Source organism: Cyprinodon tularosa, unplaced genomic scaffold (assembly GCF_016077235.1).
Source record: "Cyprinodon tularosa strain WSP-4 unplaced genomic scaffold, ASM1607723v1 ctg825, whole genome shotgun sequence".
Taxonomy (NCBI): domain Eukaryota; kingdom Metazoa; phylum Chordata; class Actinopteri; order Cyprinodontiformes; family Cyprinodontidae; genus Cyprinodon; species Cyprinodon tularosa.
The window spans coordinates 226,736-249,395 of NW_024039591.1; the positions used below are offsets into that span (position 1 = coordinate 226,736).

At 37.6% G+C, this 22,660-nt stretch overlaps 1 protein-coding gene across 12 annotated transcripts in view; it reads right to left on the bottom strand.

The window, feature by feature from the left end:
- Positions 1 to 22,660, bottom strand: part of LOC119774693 (DNA (cytosine-5)-methyltransferase 3A-like) — a 92,313-nt gene that overhangs the window by 44,015 nt on the left and 25,638 nt on the right. For 10 of the 12 annotated variants that reach the window (XM_038272343.1, XM_038272349.1, XM_038272341.1 and 7 more), the window contains one exon: positions 21,026 to 21,133. In XM_038272343.1, the coding sequence (XP_038128271.1) occupies positions 21,026 to 21,133 (108 nt within the window). Of the gene's footprint in view, positions 1 to 1,571; positions 1,689 to 1,784; positions 1,823 to 2,766; positions 2,891 to 4,401; positions 4,462 to 21,025; positions 21,134 to 22,660 lie in introns of those variants that run through there. The other 2 variants (XM_038272352.1, XM_038272353.1) reach the window with 2 other exon arrangements.

The window sequence follows — 22,660 nt, forward strand, 5'->3', positions numbered from 1 at the left end:
TATATTTAAAACAGACCAGCGGGTAGGAACATTATACCTCCCCTTTGAGAAACTATGATCCAGAGGTTACAGGTGGATGCCAGATGGTGAAGCTGCTCAAAGCGTATAAGAAGAGCAGCAGAAAGGCGTCATTTTTTTAGGTTATTAGAGCAGAGGCAGGGTTGCTGTTTAGAGCTTTATGCAAATCAGTGGCTGACTATAGCAGTGTTTATAACAAAAATATGGAAGATTTTATTTAGTTTTCATGTTTTATTTTCTAAAGTAAACATTGGATAAAATAGCACATATGAAAATAAGCTGGAAATATTTTGCACAATCAACAAACTACCTGCATAAAATCTATTTCTTGACAGTTGTAGGAATTTGACCTTCACTTGACTATTCAGCAGTACAAAAAAAACAAACAACAAACCACAGCTAATATCTGATGCAGTCAAGCCGCTGAAGAACAGCAGGTACACTGGAGAAAATGGAAATCTAGATAAGTAATTTTTTCTTTAAATAAGTGCATTTGTTCTTGAATTTAGGAGGTAAAAGAGACATTTTGCCAATGGAACAAGACAATTTACATTTGAAATAAGAAAACGTTATTGCATTATCTTATTTCAAGTGCATTTTATCTAATTATCTTATTTTAAGAGTAAAAATACTCATTCCACTGGCAAACTATCTCATTTACCTACTTAAAATAAGGATAAATACACTTAATTTAAGAAATATTTACTTATTTCTAGATCGTTTTTGCAGTGTATCACTTAAAACTGTTAAACAGGTGATCTAACTTCGGAAAATCAGACCACATTTAGTTATTTCTGATAAATATTGCAGAGCAGATATAAAGCACCCGGAAAAGTATCAATTCAATTTAAACCTTCTTCTGAAATGTTTCATTTAAGTTTATTTGATAAATAAAAACAGAGTAGGGGAGGATAGTGGAGTTGAAAGGAAATGATACCTAAGTTTTAAATGCTTTTAATAATAAAGAAGCTGGGGTTTGCAGTGTCTGATCTCCTTTGAAAATTTGCTCACCGTCAGTTAGACAGTTTGAACATTAGCTGTAAATAGACGTTCTCTATTCTTTTTAAGCCCATTCTAACCCATGGTTTAACTTTGATCTTTGAATGTAGACCTGGCCTTATGTTTAGTGTTGTCCCACTTGAAGACACTTGAAGACAAATCTTCACCCCCAGCTGTTTTTTCATAACTACTGTTTATTACCTTAACTGTTCTTACCGTAAATCATGAACAGTTGAAATAAAAACAAAGGATCCCCAGAGCATCATACTACCACCACCATGTTTTATTCTGAGCATGATTAATTTATGATGACAAGGAGGGCACAATAGCTAAGTTCCTTATTATACAGCCGTATAGTAAATAGGTAATATCCAGAGGCAAATGGTTGCCTTTATTTAAGGGTGTCAGACTAATGTTGATCAATCTAATACCATTCCAATAAAATACATATAAGTTAATCAATATAATAAATATAAAAGCTTAAGGCAGGATGAATACTTTTGCATGGCACTGTCAAGTATCTTCACACAGACAGGGACCTGTTTATCTCCCACCTCCATCTTCCAGCGGCTGAGCCATTCTTCCTTCTGCCTTCTGCTGATATAGAACGGATCCCCAGCCTGGAAAGTCACTCTGGGGACTGGCCTCCGCCGAAGCCTCCTGGTCTCACCCTGTACACCCACAAATAAAATGCACACTAATCAGTCAATCAGTAATCAATTTTGATGAGGCAAAAGCCAAAGTATTGCAGCAACAAGTTTTCGCACCTCTCTGGGAGAGTCGCAGTTTCTTTCATCCGGTTCATCTGAAGAGGAGGAAAAAGGAAATGGGCTGTTAGTATATTTTAACAAGTTTAATGAGGAGGGAAAGTCATGCCTTTCATTACTATATAAAAGCCTCTATTTCTGAAATTACAATACACTGAAACACAGCAGTGTTATTTGGCTGGTAAGAACATAATAAACTAAGTTAGATAACCAAATTCAATAAAAATTCAATAAAACTAGATCTACAATTACATTATACAGGGAAAATTTCATAGTTCTTATTTTTCAGACAGATTTCACTATTTCAAAATTTCGAGTGCTAATTTTGAGTTAAATTAATCAAATTAACTTAGCCCGTGTTCCCTATTAAATCATTAACCTACAATGAAAAATTACGTATTTCTCATGCTGTAGTCAGGCTCGATTATTGTCAGACCTGCAGAATTTAAGAAATCACTTAAAAGACAAAGAATTTAAAATGCAATTTAGTTTTGCAGCAGGACAATGATCCACAGACACCAGAAATCCAACTGTGAATGGCTCAAAAGAACCAAAACAAAATGAAGGTTTTGGAGTTGGTAAGATAAACTCCAGACTCTAATCGAATTTTGGTGCAGTGACGTGATCTTAAACAAGCTGTTTATACTTAAAAATCCTCCTAAGTGACTGAATTAAAGAAACAGAAATAAGCCAAAATGTCTCCACAGCAAAAAAACAAAACAACAACAGAAATATTCCCACATATGGCCAACATTGATGGCACTTAAAAGAGAATTTTCTTTTTAACACAGGGTGAAGTTGGTTTCGATAACCTTTTTCCCCAAATTAATAAAACCATTTAACCTGTAGCTGGATTTACTTATCTTTGTATAATGTTAAAATAAGTTTAACTACACCAAACAAGACAAAATAGAAAAAAAACTGTACATAGAGAAAAGACACAAAGGTGCATAATTTGACTCGTCATTACTACTATTTATACCTTTATTCCTTTCAGTTCTGTTGAGTTTCCTGCGCCTTCTCTTCTTCTGTAAGGACGGGGAAGGCTCCGGCTCCTCAGGCGGAGTAGGGGGGGCGTTTGCACAGGGGTCAGAGGCCGCCATCTCCTGAGAAACAGACAGAACAAAGTCTAGGTCAGAGAAAACTGCCTCTCTCGCCCTGTCTAGACAATTTAAAGGGGCACCACATTCACAACAATCCTACATGCGCATGTGTCAAATTTATACAGTCAAGTAAACTAGTGGGAAACGGCTACGGCAATACCTGCACATACCAATTAGTCTAATCTCATTAGTGTAACACTGAGCAGGTATTTCCAGCAGTGCTCCCATTAACACAAGCACACACTGGATAAGAAGGGGGTAGCATTGAAGGTATTACCAGTGTTGATTATTAACAAGCACGTCTGGGGTATGGTGGGAGGGGGGTAAGGTAAACGATACAAATATCAGATAAAACGTTATTTGCTTAATTTTGTAATGCTTGACTCCATCTTTTGGGGGTACGCTGGATAATGTCTGGCTGATTCAACCAGGCTATATTCATTAGGTCCTAATCATTAGCTGACCGGCATCTAAACTTTCTCTGTTTAAGCTCTAAAAGAACCGCAAAGGTTGTTTTTTTTATATATGTGTGTGCTGCTAACAGGTTTTATGGGGGGAAGTTAAAAGACTAGACGAATGTGAAGCTCAAAGGCTGCAGTAACAGCAGCATGTGCTAACAAGCCCACAAAGCCTGTAATGAACAGCTGAGTAGGCCTGTAAAAGGGAGAGCGCAGGAAAGGTGACCCATGGAGCCTCAGGACAGACTGAATCAAATTTTCACACTGTTACTCAAACAGAGACAAGCGTTCTTACAGAGCTACATTTTGTTTTCAAAACCCTAACCCATCCCACATGAATTCAAATTCACTCTGTATCACTGATTGAGCTACGTCTAATACTAATAGGCAGTATAAGGGCACTTATTTCCTGCTGTATCAGCTGTAAAAGTTAATGCAGGATCTACTACTAAAATGCGGCTGGGGTTTTTATGTCTCCGGTACACCCAAGTAGTACTATTATCCCTGACAGACAGACGGTCAGAACTCTGGCTATATTATGACTAAAACGGCTCATTCAAAAATCAAATATACAAACAACTGTGCAATAACTCAAATTAGCTTGTTAAAAGCAGCAAAAATATGTCTTTTTTTTATTTTAACTTTAAAAATTACACATAAAGCCATAGTGGAAAAGAAGAACACAAAAAAGATCTTTAGCTTTCAAATGAAAATATAAACTGATTAAAATCAAACAAATACAACCACTGATGTCACGTGGTTGAATTAGTTAAAAACTTGCTATGTAAAACATAAATATGTGCTTTAAAAATACAGTTAGCTTAGATTGTTTACAAATTATGCAAGAAAAAACAAGCTTTGGATGAATAAACCAGATGAGTGAAGCGTTGACTATCTTCTGCAAATGAAGTACAACCATGTGGCCTAGATATGAACACGTGGCATTAGCATTTATGGCTTTAGCACCAAAATCAGTTTAAAGCTGCTTTAAGCAATATAATACATAACTGTAAAAGCTTCTAGAGCTAACTTTTAGGCAAACAACTGACTACTTACACATTCAGCAGAAACAGAGGAATCTGGGTTCGCAGTCATCTTTTTGGCCATGTGTCGAATGTAAACTCATTTCAGCTCTGGTTTGGTCCACAAAGCTCCTGAGAAAAACATCTGGGTTTGTTTTAATTTACACGAGCTCGACGATCTTCAGCCACCTCGCATCTATGTGCCACTTAGAGCTGAACAGGAAGTGTACAGCCAGACTAAGTGAGCTGGTTGTGCAGTTGTGTTTGCAGGAGCAGGTGCAAAAGTTGGGTTTCATTTTTGCAAAGGTTAACTTAAACTATTACCCAAATGTGTTAGTAGACCGCAGTATCAGGGATTCATTTGATTCAGTTGAACTACATCAGAATATTGCTTAATGCAGCTTGTAAGTATGCTGTTATGGCAGAAATGGCCAAACTTTGCTTCATGAAATGATATATCAGAGCATATTTTATAATAAAGTATTTTTTGAGAAAAAAAAATCATTACTTGATTAAAAGTTGTTTCTTCTATTTTTAATACCACTTCAATAACTTCCACTTCCTCTTTTCTAAGAATCTGAGGCTGCCCGAATCTTGAATGAAAGACAGCGTGGAAAGTACCCAACTCCTCTCCACAGCTGACAGACACTAAGCTGAACTCGGTTTATAATATAGCTTCCGACCAAAGGCAATATTAGTTTGAATTAACTCTGAGGATACACGAGGGGAAGCTGAGCGAAGGGCAGGATGCAGCAAACAATAAAACAATAGTGCGATGAAAATACAGTAATAAACAATAAAAGCGACCTCATTTAAACCATTGGTAATAAATCTTTGAGTAGGAAGTGGATTGCTATATTTTTGGTTTAGAAAACCACCACATAAGTTGTTTAAAAAAGAGCCAAAGTGTGTTTTACCTGAGCTGTTCTCATCATGACTGCAACAAACAGAAACACTTCAGAAATGTAGGCTTAGAGGGATAATTATTCATCATTTGAATTACAAGTAAATGCTAAAGATTTAGGTTTGGCTCTTCTGGACATTTAATTGTGGAAATATTTTTTTTTAGCTTTTTTATTGTCATTACACGGTCACAAGTACAGAGCAACGAAATGTACTCTGATTTAACCCATCCCCTTGAGAAGCAGTGGGCTGCCATTGTGCATTGCCTGGGGAGCAGTGTGGGGTTAAGGGTCTTGCTCAGGGACTCAGAGTGGCAGTCTGTGGGAGTGGGGCTAGAACTCAGAACCTCTGGATTCCAAGCGCAATGCCCTAACCACTAGGCCCCCACTCCCCCTATTGATGTGACAGGGGCTCCTTATTTAAAAAAAAGGGGGGGGGGGGGGAATTAAAGAACATGATTATCAGGCAAGTCTGAGGTGTCTGCCTTCTGCAATCGGAAAGTATGAAAGCAGAAGGTTGGATGAGTTGCTACTTTTTCTTACCACTAAACACAGAGAGACACTGAAAAATCAAACTTGAATTTTAATTCAACTTGTGCCTTAGTCAGAAAACATTGGAAAAAAAGCTCCCTATCAAACACTAGATTTGGTGTAAAATTAAAGATGAATATGGAAAAAAAAAAGAACCTCACACAAACTGGTTAGTATGATGTGTATTCAAACCTCACTCCAACCTTGTTACAGTTTAAAACCCATAAATCATGAAAAAGGACATTACAAGTTAATTTATTTGAAAATGCAATTTTTTTCCCACTTAAAACACTAAAGGTTATTCTTTAAGGGGGGTGCACTACTGATTAATTTACTTAAGGATAATGCAATTTGATGTAAAAAGCATTGAACTATTTGTTTTTCCATAATTACGTAAGTCTGTAATTTACTCCTTTCATTTTTCAAGTAATAAATTCAGTCTGAAGTTTCCCTCTTTGCTTCATTATGAGCTTAACTATAAAACTCCAAAAGAAATAAAGGCTACAATGGAAAGCTAACTCTCAGCTGCTTTTTTAAGCAATAAAAACCAACCTACATAAAAATGTCTATTAAAATGGTTTGCATTGATTAATTAAAAGGGTAGTTTTTGTATTAATTACGCTAATTATAAATTAGCACTGACAAATCTCTTTAAAAAACCTAACTAAGGTATACAACTCGGAGGAAGATTGTTGCATTTATAATGAACATCATCCTGTTCAGCTATTTTAAATAAATCATGGACTGCACGGTATATTAAAGATGGCTATATCCATACATCCTGAAATAATAAAACCACTGGGGAAGTTTGTTGGATTATTTATCGTCCAGACAAAAGTATTGTCTCAATGTTTCTGGTTTTGATGAATAAAGGAAATTCTTTAAAGGCTAAAGGTATACAATTACTTTATTTTTTTCTTACTTACTCCCATCAAACACTTTAAAACAGGATTTTTTAAAACAAGATAGTTTTGTGTTGTTTGCCATCTTCCACTTAGTAAATATAATTCCATTATACTTTAAACAACAAGCAGTGTTGTATTTCACATCAGGTTTTATGTATTGTTTTCTGGCATCATTTTCCAGATACAGCCACTGGTTTAATGCCCAACACAAGAATATGAATAATAGCAGCCAAATGCTAAACATATAGTTCTTAAGCAGCTAGAATAGATTGCACTAAGCATCCAAGTAAGCATCTACTATTTAGATTTTGTTGCCTTAGCTTTTAACCAGTTTCTTTAATCTGTAAGAAGCAAACATCTCATAAAGAAGAGAACATTCACTTCCACTTTTTCACTAAGGGTCAAGGCTGATAAACATGTTTATATTACATTTACAACAAAATGGTTTCATTTTAAGGGTGTTTATAGTTTCACATTTCAGGAAATTATGCAGGAGCTCCTGACTAACTATATCACAAACGTCATCTATGAGATCATTTCCTATTATAATTCAAATTAGCAGAAGTGGCTGCACTTTAGCCCAGAGCTAAACTGAGTGACTACTAGGGGTGGGTATTGCCAAAGAAGTCACGATTCGATTCGAATCACGATTCACAGGCCACGATGCGATTCTATCACGATGCATCACGATACTTGAATTATTGCAATGCATTGCAATATTTTATCCTCCATGTTTTGTTTTTAAATGACTCGGCACAGTATCCCGCAGCCGGAAATGCTTGTGACACAAGGCAGCGTGCGTCAACACATTTGCAGCGACATCTACTGGACTGGAAGTTGTATTACACTTGTTTTTGGCTGATGTTCGCCAACCATTCATGCAATTTTATTTATTCATTTTTTTAAATTAATAATCGATTCTTGGCATCAAGAATCGATGCAGTAAATCGCGAAAATTAGAATCACGATGCATCATCATCACGATTATTTTGCACACCCCTAGTGACTACAGAGTTAAATTCAAACAGCGATACCAGGCATCTTCCAACCTAAACATGCCTGTCTAAATCCTGACTAATCCCAGTAGAGTAGTCAAACAATCTGGGAGAAAAAAAAGTTCTGCCCATTGACAGGGGAGAGAGAATAAAAGGGCGTCTTTCTCTACGGGAGCGAGAAAATATGTTTCTGTTCTAATGGATTATGTAGCAGCTTTTAAAAGTATGCAAAAATACACCAAGTCAAATAAATAAATGATAAAAAATACAGACATAAAAAAAATAGAAATACAGATTGAATACAATTTCTCCAGTAAATTTCCCCACTGTGAGATCTACAGTATAAAGTCAATAAATCAATATAAACAGAAATAAATACAGTTAAAATAACCTGAGTGAAGTTGGCCCCCCCACCTTCTTCAAATCAGACAAAATTCGTGTCAAACGTTTGTGCTGGTTTGTGAAAACAAAAATTTTCATTTGTGCAGCTGTCATTTTAAAGATATAAAGAAATATTTCTAGAGGTCATCAAAGGTCAACCAACCCCCAAACCTTCTTCAAATCAGACGAAATGGGTGTCAATTAACTCAGCTCCGTTTGTGCTGGTTTGTGCAGCAAAAATTGTTGTTTGTGCTGCTTTGGCTTTGAAGATATTAATGAAAATGTAAAGGTCAACCAGCCCCCCCCACCTTCTTCAAATTTGACAAAATTGATGTCAAACGTTTGTCCTACGTTTGTGCAGCAAAAACAGATGTTAACTGACCTTTGATAATATCATTAAATTGATAGCAGTACAAATGAAAATCTTTGCCGCACAACAATATAAAATTTTTAAATTAATTTTAAATATAAAATATTTAAAATAAATATAATAAAATTCAAAATAAATAATATATACATTTTTTGTACTGCTATCATTTTAATTATATTAATAATTGTTTGTAGAAGTCATCAAAGGTCAGTGAACATTTGTTCATTCTGAAACTCTGAATTTCATAGAAATTATAAGTTGCTAACCTATGATTATATTATTTTAAACTGAAGAAAAAAAATGATAGCGGTACAAACGAAAATTTTTGCTGCACGGAGCTGAGTTAATTCACACCCATTTTGCCTCATTTGAAGAAGGTCCGGGGGGCTGGTTGACCTTTGAATACCTCTAGAAACATCTCTTTATATCTTTAAAATGGTAGCAGCACAAATGAAAATGTTTGTTGCACAAACGTTTCATTTTGTCTGATTTGAAGAAAGGTGGGGGGCCAACTTCACTCAGGTTTACAAATAGCATTTTGAAACTAGCAGTCGTATCATGTTCATAGACTTACAGCATGAAATCAAATCTGCATAGATGTAGCATTTACTTTTCTATTATCATCTAAGAAGGTGTCTAAATGGGTGGTATTATTGGATTGTAATGGATAAAAAATTACTGACAACTGCTTAAGAAGGAAGACTGAGGTGGTGTCTTATACGTTAAAACTTTTATCAAATGTATTTTGAATTTTGTACAAATTGTTCAAAAGGCTACGACTCAGAGTAATAGGAAGGAGAAGACCACAGAAAAATAAGGTTTAACAGAAAGGATATCGTATTACAAAAGTCCAAGTACTTTTTTGATGTGCAGCTTTTCAAAAACTCTCTGCTTTAGTGCATCAGAATATCAATAAATCGCAGATTGTTTTAAAATCAACTCTCATACCTACCGTCGTTCAGTCATATCAATAATGAAGAGGGTTTCTTTGACAGCTGATCCAACAATTATTGGTCAAATCTTCTTAATGTTTAACATTTTTTCCATAAAAGCTGTAAATAGATACATTAAAGAAGCTTCTCAATAAAACTGGGAGTAAATTGTATCTGTATGAAGAAAGGTGCAATCTGGATGATTAAATATTGACTCAGCATGGTTTTGCGTAATCCGTTAAGGGAAGTGAAAGAAAACCACTGCTGAGTAAGAGGAATGTTAAAGCTTTTCTTGAATTTGCAGGCACATCTTAATGAACCCCAGGACTTTTGCAAAAAATGTTCTGTGAAGTGATGATACAAAAGTTAAGCTTTTCAGAAGGTTGATGTCCTTATACAGGGTTCCTACTGTATAAGGCAAGTTAAATTCAAGGCTTTTTAAGACTTTTTAATGCCACTTGAAATAAAAATTTAAGACCAAATTCACAAGAAAAACCTGCTTGCGACAACTTAACCCAAAGGTTTATTATAACATAAACCACTGCACTGTTTAAAATTTTGAAAAGCTTCTCATACAGGAAGAAAGTTAAAAACACACACACACATATATATATTTTAAAAATTATTTAACTGAATTCACAAACCTTGTTTTAGCAGGGAACATAACAAATCAGTTTTAAAGCCACAACACAGACATGGGCAATGTGGAGTCAACAAGTCATCTCCATGTCATGTATTTAATCTACCCAGCCAATTAACCAGGTGAGTCCAATCTGCACAGGTTAATTCACGGTGAAGATTGGACTCACCTGCTTCAGTGGCTGGGTAGAACAAAAACATGATATGGAGATGATGTCTCCACATTGCCCAAGTCTGCCACAACATAACCAGTGCTAAGTCTTTTTTGCAGCTATTTTTCTTTGTATGGTTTTCTTAGTATGTTTGATTTGGTGATAAGTGGAGGCATTGCAGAGACAAGGGTGGAACAAAACTGAGAAATACCGGCTGTTTCTCGGTAACTCGAATTTGATGCTTTGTTCTTCGTGCTTCGCATGTGCGACTCCACTGCCTCAATTCCCATCGTTCCGAGCTTGAATGACTTTTTGCACAAAATCCACTGTGCTTCATGTATGTTCCCTGGTTTTAGCCATGGAGAAAACTCTTGGCTGGATAACCAGTTTTCGTTACATTTACACTTGCTCATATTTCCCAGACAAAAAGTTAATGGCGCATCTCCCAAATGTCCCGACCGCAACAACGCTTTTATTGGTTTCGCTATCGGGGCAGAACCAATAATGGCGAGCCGTTATTTTTTTTAAATAAAAAAAAATTGTCAATTTTAAAGTTTTATTTAGATTACAAAAATAAATCGGAAAAAAAATTATCCTATTTATGATATTTTAAAAATTAAGACCTACGAAAGACTGATTTAAGATATTTTAATACCAATTAAGGCCTTAGTTTTATTTTGAAGAATTCAATGCCTTTTAAGGCTTTTTAAGGACCCGCGGGAACCCTGTTATACATATACGGCAAAAGCAGCAAAGCATTTCAGATGAAACATATCATACCACCAGTACAATAAGGTGGTGGTGGTCTGGGGCTGTCTGGAAGACTTACTGTGATAGATGAACCATGTTCTCCTGAAAAAAAAGATCTGTTAGTAACCTTCAGCTAAAATGACCTTAGGTTCTGCAGCAACAAAACTAAATGGCTGAAAGGTAATCACTGAAGCAAGACTTTGAGTGGCCTAGCCATAGTCCCAACCTGATTCCTAAAAGAAAAGACTAAAAAACCTCTAATGTGACTGAATTACAACAATCCTGCAATGATAGGTCAATGTTCCTTTACGGCGATGTAAGTTCTCCTAAACACCTGATTGCATACAGAAATCTTTTCACGAGGTTTATATGTCAAATGCAGCCATTTGTTATAACTCACGCACAACTCCCTCTCCAGTCAGAGAGGGAGAAAGAAAGGCTCCACTCTAAAACTTGTATACATAATTCAGCTTGTTCAAATGCTAGTGTCCTTTGTGTACCGCTATGATTGATTGTGTTATTATAGAGAATGCCAATGAAGAACTACTGATAGAGACGTGGAGTTTGTTTCAACCTCAGTCCCGTGCATGCTACATGTCCGTTTGACATGACTCACATTACTCATGCAGCATTTCTAAGAGTTCCGACATCAAAGCATAATCAAACCATCTTTCTGCACACATATTTCTGAAAAAAAAACTCACAGATTCTCTTTCTCAATGGTGTGTCTTCCCCCTGCCTGGGACTGTTCGATCTACTACACTGACTTGCAGCTTCTGCTGAACATTTTGATCACCACAAAGCCATAATGTGAGCAACACAAAGAATGAATGGATGAGAAGAAATGGTCTACATATTGAGTATGTAGATAAATCCACATTAGACATTACATCAATACTTTGAAACACTTCTTTTGGAAGTTAATGTTAGCAGACAAGAAGTGACTTGGAGGTTGCTAGCTAATAGCCAACCTATGCCAAGCTTCAAAGACAAGATCATATTGGGTAAAAGCAGTTTAAAACACCAAATAAACCATCTCGGCTTAGCACATTAAATCTCCATCATCTGTACTTCAACAACCCGTCTAAAGATAAGACTTTTGCCAGCATGCCTAAAATGATGGCTGTTAAAACCTGAGGCGGGGAAAGGGAAGTAGCTGTAACCTTCCCTCAGTGTGCCAGTTTATATTATATATTTTATATATATATTTAGTTTATATACTGCTACCATCTCTAGGCTCCAGGCCCAAACAGCCTAGCTACCAACCTCCTTCTCTGGCTCAGCTCTAACCCTGCTACCATCTCTAGGCTTCAGGCCCTAGCAGGCCAGTTACTGTCTCTGGGTGCTGTTTGGATCCTGTGGCCTTGCTGGCCCTTCCAGATTTCACTTGGATCTTGGGGTTCTGCTGGCTTCTCCGGACCCTGGCAGCCCAGCTAACAACTCCAGGCTCTGCGTGGATCCTGAGGCCCTGTCAGCTCATTCGGGTTTTGCAAACATCCTCTGCTAACATGGCTTTTCTTTTAATGTTGCTTTGCTCATTGTTTGTGCAAAATCTAAGATCAAGTGATTTACACTCGGTGAGTACATCTTACAACATTTATGGCTCTTTGGATGTAGCCTATGGATTCAACTGTTCAGCCTTTGTGCATTCCCCTCAAATGCCGAAAGAGTTGGCAAAGGACTTAAATTTAGCCTGGTTTCTACCCAGAGATATTCATCAGCTTCAAAATCTCTTGATTTTAAATGACTATTTTGCATTTGATGACAGACATTTCTGGGACTTTCATTTTAAAAACTCTACAGATCTGTTGTATACTGATGGTAAACAGAGATGGTTAATATTCTTATTGCTGCTTTTGTCTGGCAACGTGCAGCCAAATCCAGGTCCTGAGTTGCAGTGTATTTCATTGCCATCTGATGTGAAATCCATGTCTGGTTTGAGTGTAATTCACCTAAATGTTCGCAGTTTGTTACCCAAAATGGATCTGCTTAGAATTTGGGTGAATTTAACAGATGCAGATATTGTTGTGCTGTCTGAAACCTGGCTGACAAAATCAATTACTGATTCGGACATCGGAATAGATGGTTATAATGTGTTTCGTACTGACAGATTAAGGAAGGGTGGTGGGGTTGCTATTTATGCTAAATCTAAATTTAATATGAAGTTAGTCCATTCAGAATCAGTTGGTAAGCAGCTGGAATTTTTGGCAGTGAGGGTGGAGTTGGCCAAGGGCCTTTATGTTACTGTTGTTGGGTGTTATAGGCCTCCTTCTGCCCTCAGTACTGCATTGCAGACTCTTATTCAACTCTTATCCAGATTGGACTACTCTGAAATTATTTTAGCAGGTGACCTAAACTGGGACTGGCTAAAACCTTGCTCAGATGAATTTAAGTCATTTTGTGATTCTGTCAATTTTACACAATTAATCAACTCTCCCACTCGTTTAAATCTTAAGTGCCATGAGAAATCCACATTAATTGATTTAATTTTGACTAATGTCCCGCACAAATTTTCTGCTGTTGGTGTTTTTTGCAATGACCTAAGTGACCACTGCGTTATCACTGCTGTAAGGAATACTAAGTTGCCTAAAGGTAAACCTCGTGTAATATGTAAGAGAAATCTTAAAAATTTTAATGAACAGGGCTTTTGCCATGATTTGTTTAATTGTGATTGGAGTAGAATGGAGCTGATTCCCGATGTGGAGTCAGCCTGGATCTTTTTCCGGGATAGTTTTCTGCAAGTAATAAATAAACACGCCCCACTAAAGAGATTTAGAGTTAAGGGGCGGGATAATCCCTGGTTTTCCTCTGAGCTTGGAGATATTCTTCATGACCGCAATTTAGCTTGGGCCAAAGCAAGAAAAACGGGCTCTTCGTCTGATTGGCTTGCTTTTAGACGGCTAAGAAACAAATGTTCTTCTTCTATTAAGAAAGCAAAATCTGATTTTTATCTGTCAGTCTCTACTAATAACTTAAATGACCCCAGAAAATTCTGGAAGGCTATAAAATTACTTTCTTCTAACAAAGATAGTATCAATGTTCCTTCTTCTATTATGAAAGAGTCTGTAGTAGTTTATGACAAGCTAGAGATACTGAATCATTTTAATGAGCATTTTATTCAGTCAGGTTCTTTGTTTGACACTGTTTGTCCTTATGCTGTGACACCCTGTGGAGATGTGCCAGTCACTACGGGTGTTTTTAATCTCGTTCCATTTTCAGTGGCTGACGTTCAAAAAGCCCTAAAAGGACTGGTTCCTGAAAAACCCCCAGGACCTGATCTTATAGAACCCTATTTCTTAAAAATAGCTGCTGATTGTGTAGCACAGCCTCTAACGTACCTTTTTAACCTTACTTTAAAGAGCAACACTATTCCTAAAATCTGGAAATCTGCATTTGTTTGTCCATTACTGAAAGGGGGTGACCCGTCAAATTTAAATAATTATAGACCAATTTCTAATTTGTCTGTTTTGGCCAAAATGCTTAAATCCCTGGTGAGTGATCTGATGAAAGACTTCTTGCACGCCCAGGACATTTTATCCCCAGTTCAGTCAGGTTTTAGAAAAAAACATAGTACCATCACAGCTGCAATGAAGGTGATAAATGATATCTCTGTTGCTCGTGACAAGAAGCAGCACTGTGCATCACTTTTTATTGATTTGTCAAAAGCGTTTGACACGGTTGATCATGATGTTCTAAAGATTAGGCTTCTTAAATCAGGGTTTTCAAAGAAAACTGTCTCTTGGTTTTCAAACTATCTTAGTGACAGAACTCAGTGCATTAAGCATGATGGTGTTCAATCTGGTATTTTACCAATCTTTAAAGGGGTTCCACAAGGCTCTGTATTAGGCCCTCTTTTATTTACTATTTATATAAATGATCTTAATCGGCATGTGTCTGATGCAAATTTTCATTTTTATGCAGATGATACAGTTATTTACTGCTGTGCACCTTCTCTTAAACAAGCCCTTGCACACTTACAGAATGCTTTTAATGTGGTCCAAAATACTTTGCTACAGTTGAAACTTGTGCTCAATGCAGAAAAAACTAAATGTATGCTTTTCACAGACCTTCGGAACAGGTCACTGAATGTTCCTTCAGTGGTTACTCTTGATGGTCGTGAAATACAGATAGTTTCAACTTATAAGTATCTTGGTATTGTCATTGATGACAACCTATCATTTAAGCCTCATGTTCACTGTCTAGTGAGAAAGTTGAGACTAAAATTGGGTTTTTACTTTCGAAATAAGCTGTGCTTTTCTTTTAATGTAAAAAAACGGTTGGTGGCATCCACTTTTTTAACTGTGCTGGACTATGGTGATATATTATATATGCATTCATCTGCTCAATGCCTGCAGATGATAGACGCAGCCTATCACGCATCATTGAGATTTATTACTAATTGTAAAGCTCGCACCCATCACTGTGAGCTGTATTCTCGTGTAGGGTGGTCTGCCTTGGCTACACGGAGGCTTTGTCATTGGTATATATTTATATATAAGGCTATTCTTGGTGCGCTTCCATCTTATTTATGTTCACTTCTTATGAAAAAAAGTACTGGTCATTACTCTCTCCGTTCTCAGGCTGTTGTCTTGTTTTCTGTCCCACGTGTCAGTACTGAGCTGGGTAAAAAGGCCTTTGCTTACTCTGCTCCCTTTACATGGAATTTGCTGCAAAATAACATGAAACTTAGTAAATTGGTTCCTTTGAATACTTTTAAGTTGAGAATTCGATGTTTTGAGTTAGACTCCCTCACATGTCAATGTTTTAATTGAAATTTTATTGTAAGTACATATTTGGCTTTTATGTGTGTGTCTTTTATACGTATGTAATGATGTGATGTAATTTTGATGCCTATCTTGGCCAGGTCTCCCTTGCAAAAGAGATTTTTAATCTCAATGGGTATTACCTGGTTAAATAAAGGATAAATAAATATTACAGCTACATGGCTTTCTGTCAGAAACTAAGCATGAGAGGAACTCCAGCCAGGATACCATGAAATATATTTGAGAAGATTAATAATACTGTATGGAAATTAGTGTTGTTCCGATGCCATTGTTTGGCCCCGATACCTGGTTGGTCAGTATTGTCGATACCATACGGATACCATCTGTTTGAAATTGATGTGTGTGTGTTTATATAAAGAACAGCATATTATTTGGATGTAAAATAATTGCCATTACTGCTTTGTAAGGCTGTTGCCTACCTTTGGGAACCAGGAAAAAGACTAGTACAAAGTGAATCCAGCAAAACTTTTTATTGCCTACCTGGAATGGGTGACAATAGTGACATTGTTTGTCTCTCAAAATGGTATCGGTGCACTATTTGTCGGTACTCGCCGATACCGATACCACCATTTTAGTGCTGGATCGGGACTAATGGAACTAAGAGGCAGTCAAAGAAAAACCTTGGAATTTGGAGCTGACTGAGCAGCTGATAGAGAAGCCATCCCCTGAGGACCCAGTGAGGTATATGTTGTTCCTAACATTTGGGGTAGGGGTGTAAATAATAATCGTTTTGTATCAATACATCGATCCAACAGCTGACGATCCGATGCATCGATACGTCCGCAAGAGTATCGATTCATGTTATTTTTTTTTCTGTGGTCTATTTTTATCCATTTGCTCCTGAGCGCAATTCTCCCTCCAGTGCTGCGGTGGCGCTAAACCTATTTTTCCCTCCTACCTCGCTTCCTGGTTATACTCTTAAAGCAGTGTGTTGCAGTAAGCTTGACACAGACATTTGTTTATTTATGCTCAATATTGAAGTCTGGTCTGTGCTAAACGCTGTGGGTCTAGATACGGCCGAGGCGGTGAGGAAGTGGGGGCGAGTTTAGTCCGAAGACGGAGGGACATGAGGTCCAAAAAGAGCGGAGATCCAGGTGGAAAAGGCTCCCAGCGTTCTCACGCACCTCGCTCTTCTAGCGGACCAAACTTCGCGAATTGTTTTCCGCAATTCGGGTCATAAAAACAAAACAAGCTGGCGTCCTGTCTGCGGTACTGTGTGCGGTCAGTTACAATTTAGGAGGGGTGCAGCGAAATGTCTGCGGAGGGGGCGGGGACGTCTGGAGACAAGGAATTGCATTGCACTCATTGCACTTATTTTGTGCAATATTTTTGATGCAAGGCCTTCAGAATCTATAACGCAGGGGTATTATTATTTTTCAGGGAATGAGGTTTAAATAGGAATAGGTGGAGTAAAACTTTTCTACTTCTGTTATTTGCTGTTGTTTCTCAAATAAAATGCATAACGATATTACAGCCTTCATTGCTTTATTTCAAATTTGAAACATTGTCTAGCCTGTAAGGTTAAAAAAAATAAATAAATAAAAGAACTTATTAATCGAATCGAATCATATTGTGGTGTATTCTTGAGTATCAAAAATAATCAAATCGTTGGGTAAGGAAATCGATACTGAATCGAATCGCCATGATGCGTGTGATTTACACCCCTAATTTGGGGCATTAGTCTTTACTCTCCATAAGCTCCCGATCTGAATACCTCAGCTACTATCCCTTCACCTTTTGCAGTGTCAACAATAAAAACTCTATCCAGGGTAGGAAAGGAGCTCTGGTGGTGACTTCACAAGTTGTAATAGTGGTGCCTGAAAATTTGGTTGATTAATTATGGTAACATGGGTGTTGAAATAAGCCTGTCGAGTTTCTGCAAAGCCCTTCTTTTGACTACATGTGCAAAGATGCAGGTCTTTTTTCACTGTTTGATCAACATAAGGTTGACTTTCAATGGTATACGGAACATAATAGACAGCTTATTGGGAAGGAGGAGCTGTCCTAAATAAGGTGAAGTAGAACAGATGTCAGAGCAGGAACTGACTGACGTGTGCTTAGAGATAAAAGGCTGGACAGGAGAGCAGCTGGTTGAGCATGGCTAGGAAATCCACCTGCAGTGCAGGGAAGATAGTTTTTTACACTAAAGTATATCTGCTTTTTAAACAAATCTCAATAAACACAGAAGACATATAATATCTAAATTGTAGCTTCTTCCATAACCCCCTGAATCATGGCTATCCCTGTTGTTCACTCACAGCCAAAAGGTTTAGAAATATTTTGAAGATATTTTAGTCAACTTCATGGTTTCAGACAGGATCTGTTAAGCAATTTCTTAAATCTACAGCCCAGGCAGTATGAGACCTGAGTGCCGTCATTGAACAGAAAACACTTAAATAAAAAAATAAAAATTAACAATAAGTTTTAGATTTTTTTTTCCATTCGGACTAACTTATGTCCCTCTCGCAAAAAAAATTCCTGTCAATGTTGTTCTTTTAAGCCTGCTGAAAAAAATCACAAGAAATTTAATCAGAGCTTTTTTGCAAAAGAAAGCTGAGTACCACCAAAATAAACACATCATCAAATCTGTTCAAAGGAACAGCTATAAAACAACTAAATGTTCGGTGAACAGTTAAAAAGGAAAACAGTGGGGAAGTTACACTCTAACTGAATTTAGTTACCCTTTACCTATAAAGATATTTTCTTAACTAAAACGAAAAATGATTAATGAAGTTAAGGCAGCAATTCAGACATCCTTTAAATGTTTAAGTATTTCAAACAGATGCTTATTGGGAGATTTGTGTTTGAAATCTGACAAAATATTACTAAAACCTGTTGTTTTTTACTCCTTGGCCTAATCGGGCTCCAACATCATGAGAGTTTAAAAATCCATGCAAACGTTTACACAGTCCATTATCCTGAAGCCCCATATTTAACTTGAAATCTATCACATGACAACTACACCAGATGCTTTTAACTCCAGTTTCACTGTGACTTAAAAGTAGATAAGTGGAAAATGTGAGTGTTGAAGCCTTGCTGATGACTGATAATGAGAAGGCCCTGGGGTCATTGTTACATGAGCAGAAAGGCTTTACACATGCATGCAACTGCAACCAGCCAATGCACAGGGGAAACCCCTGCTCTTAGTAGATTTTTTGCTCATTATAGAAGAGCAAAAAAAAAATCTAAAGAGGCAAAGCAAAAAAGAAGGCAACCCACATAATCCTTGGTGAAGATGAGATTGTATCTGTCAAACACAATTATTGAAGGCTAATTCTTTTGCATGCAGGAGACCTTTAGCTAGCAATGCATACAGAGGTAGACTGTAAGCACTTTACTAAAAAAGTGACAATTTGGAATTTTGGAATGTGCAGCTTTGGTACGCCCTAATTTCCCCCCGAAAACACAAATGTTCAAAATTTCACAAGCAGCAGATGCTGGAGTTCGAAAAATTTTACTTTTGCTGCTCAACGCGCCACATCAACCAGAGAAGCTTATCTACAAGGTGGCAGGGAGACAGACAGCGCTCCTGATGCAGAGCGTAATGATCATTCCCCTAAAACCTCCTATTAACGCCTAAATTAACTTAAATTGTCAAAACACGCTGGCAAAATATGTTAGCTTTTATTATTCTGTTGCTTTCCATTTGTACTATATACCTGAAAAACGCTAACATCTACTTTTAGTCGTCATGAATAGCAGGGGAAAAACCCCAAGAGGCAACCACTCAGGGCATGCTTCCAGTGTATGGGAGTCTGCGCAGCTCTGGCAGCGAAATTATTACCCCATTTACACTACCCTTGAAAAACCGATCCATGCCGAGACCGGTCCGAGCTCGGATCAGTTAACCAGTCCAAGCTTGGTTCTGACGACCATTTACACATCACACTATCTCAGTTCCTCGACTCCTCGCCTCCTAGTGACAATCTGTGGTATTACTGCCAGTATTGCTGGAGGAAATCAAGCAGTTGGTGGCAGTAATGGACCAAAAGTTGTTTGCCAACCACCATAAAACACAAGAAGAAGAAGACGAAGAAGGAGGGAATCAAGAAAATCAAAATGGCGGCGCCCCTTACTTTCAGAAAGTTTTGCTTGATTATTATAGCAGTACTTTGGTGTTTGCGGAGGGTCAGGCGAAGACGGCAACCTTTGATTTATTTACTTTAAAGTAAATTTATAGTTATAGTTGTTCTTCTTCTGTTTTGTGTTGGTTGGCAAGCAACTTCCGGAGGAGTATTACCGCCAACTACTGGAATGGAGTGTGAATCGGGATGTGCAGCCAGACGGAGATGACGCGTTCTGCTCATGCGCTCTTGTTATCAGAGAACCGAGCCAGGGAAAACCGAGCAGAGCCCACCTCTGGAACTGGTCTGCAGTTAGCGCGGTCCGGTTGTGTCTACCTCAGTTCAGTTCAGTTTGCTTTCCATTTACACACGATAAGTTATCTCAGTTACTGAGCTCGGACCGGTATTGGCACAGTTTTTCAAGGGTAGTATAAATGGGGTAAATATTTTGAGGCAGGATTGTAATCTTGATGAACTGACTGCACAGACAATGTTTTAAGTTGGAGTTTCTTGCATAAAAATATTTTAAAACAACTTTTTACCCACTTATCACAGCAAATATAGCAAAGCCACTCTCTGCCATTGAATACAGGAGCAACACAAGCACAAGATGCATCTGTACACACTTTATTGGACGCGCTTCAGGAGCATCAAAGACGCTCTTGAGGCACATCCGACCGTAATGTGTACAAATATCAAAACTGAAGCAGAAGGCACTTTTTTGATGCTGAAAGCTTGTGTGGTGGGAAAGAATTATTACACTTTCTGATTGCTTGAATTAACCTATAAAACATATAATATTTTACCTAAAAATTATCTCATGTCTTCCTTATGAAATTTCCACCACTAGTCAAGCACACATACTTCCCATAGTCAGGACAAAATTAGTGTTGCAACAAAACAAAACAAAAGTTAGCTGCATTCCACTTCAATATGCAGGAAATAGCATTTCAAAAAGTCTACATTTCAAAATTCTCCAGGGGAGGGTACCCCTGGACCCCCCTAAGCCGTGCAAAGCCTAAAGATGTGATACACCAAGGTGTACACCCTATGAAACTTTCCTAGCTAAAAGCCTTGCATTCAGTTTTTTATTTATGAGTAAAGTAATTAGCCTTTTTTTGTACAGCAAGAAACCAATCATGTTTGTTTTATATTTTTGTATATTCTATAAAAAAAGCTTAGAAATAAATAACTGATCAGTCAGTCTGCTTTGGTTCAGAGGTGAATAAGCTGACTATTTTTACAGTACTCACAGGAAGCAGCTGCTTGCATTTCCTGCTAGGGCGGCCGACTCTTCTCTTATTTTGGGGGCTCGCTGGCAGCCGCTCCTCCGGTCTGTCCTGATCCGCTCCGTCTTGGCCCTGGGCACACAGAAAAAGAGCCCACATCAAACACCAAGAAGTGACTTTATATATTTAAAACTCCAAACATTTAGGACATCATAGAGCCTTCATTAAAACAAAACTTTAACATCCGAACTCTCTCCAAAGCAGTCAAAACGAGTCTCAAATATTTCATGACTGGACAAAGAATAAAACAGTATGAAAAAAATGAATTATACATTTATAGACTAAAAATCCATGTGTATTTAGATTGAAAAGCATATATTTTCCATGAAAACCCAAAGAAATACATCAAACTCAGCATCATCATCACAATTATCTACAGGGCAGGGCTTGAGAGTGAGTTGATGTATATAAGTTTGATACTGTACTTCAGTAACAATATGGCAGACAAGGCCCAGCAAATGACAGTGAGAGGAGCTGAAACTGCAATTAGTTCCCAAACTTTTCAGTCCCAGAAAATCTTTGGAATCCTTACGTTTTGTAAACCTATTAAACAGTCTCCATCAGCCATAAAATGCTGCAATGTCAGAAGGAGATGACTGCCAGAGTTTATGCTTTATGTTGGGAAATAATGAAGTGCTGTCGTGTTGCGCACAAACAAGCCAGAATTGACCTTTCAGCTGCTTTAACTCATTTAACAGATCCTTTAAAGTCTTCTCACTGGACTAAGTCTGAGAGAAACAGTCTCTCTTTCTGCACATATTCACCAAGTGAATGTTTGTATGACCGTAGCGGTTATCCTCAAAAAGTCTGAAGTTACATCTGCAACATATTCTCATTATCAGTTGGTATGAAATTGTACGAAAAGTTATGCACAGTATTTCGTACGTTTTAGACGTTTTTCCTCGAAAATACAGATCAGTGCGCATGCACAGCCAGACAGACGAAAAAAGCAGATCCGCGGACGGACGTAAAACTGGGAAAAACAGTGCAATAATCACTTCTTCAGGTCTCTAACTAGGTTGCTTGCTGTTTTGTATCTTAGGGTTAGGGTTAATTGTACATTAAATTCTATGTTATTTAATGGTGCGTAAGATGCGCATGCGCAAGGATATCTTGTCTCGAGGCAAGACGTAAAAATACAACGAAATGCGGCGAAAAACTAAAACGTACGAAATTACGGTGCATAACTTTTCGCACGATTTCATATGAACTAATAATGAGAATACACTGGAAGTTATGTTATCTCAAAAGTGTTATGTTCAATTAAAAAAGGCCATTGCTAGTTAACTCCATATGATTAAAAGAGGGGGTTCAAGGTCTGGGAGCCTGGTGCAATACAGCTTTACACTAAGAAGAGAAAAGAAGTCACCTTCGACTCCTGACCACTACCAGGATGCCAACTTCTAGTTGCTTTAATGACATACTTGGTGGGCTTGGGTTGAACTTTGAACACCACCCACATTATCGTAAAGGCCCAGTGGTATATATTACCTCTAAGACAATAGGGAGAGACAAACTTCTCCCACCTGTGATGAAAAGCTTTTTACTGTCCACAATAGAGAGTATATTGACCTATGGAAATACAGTGTGGTATGCCAG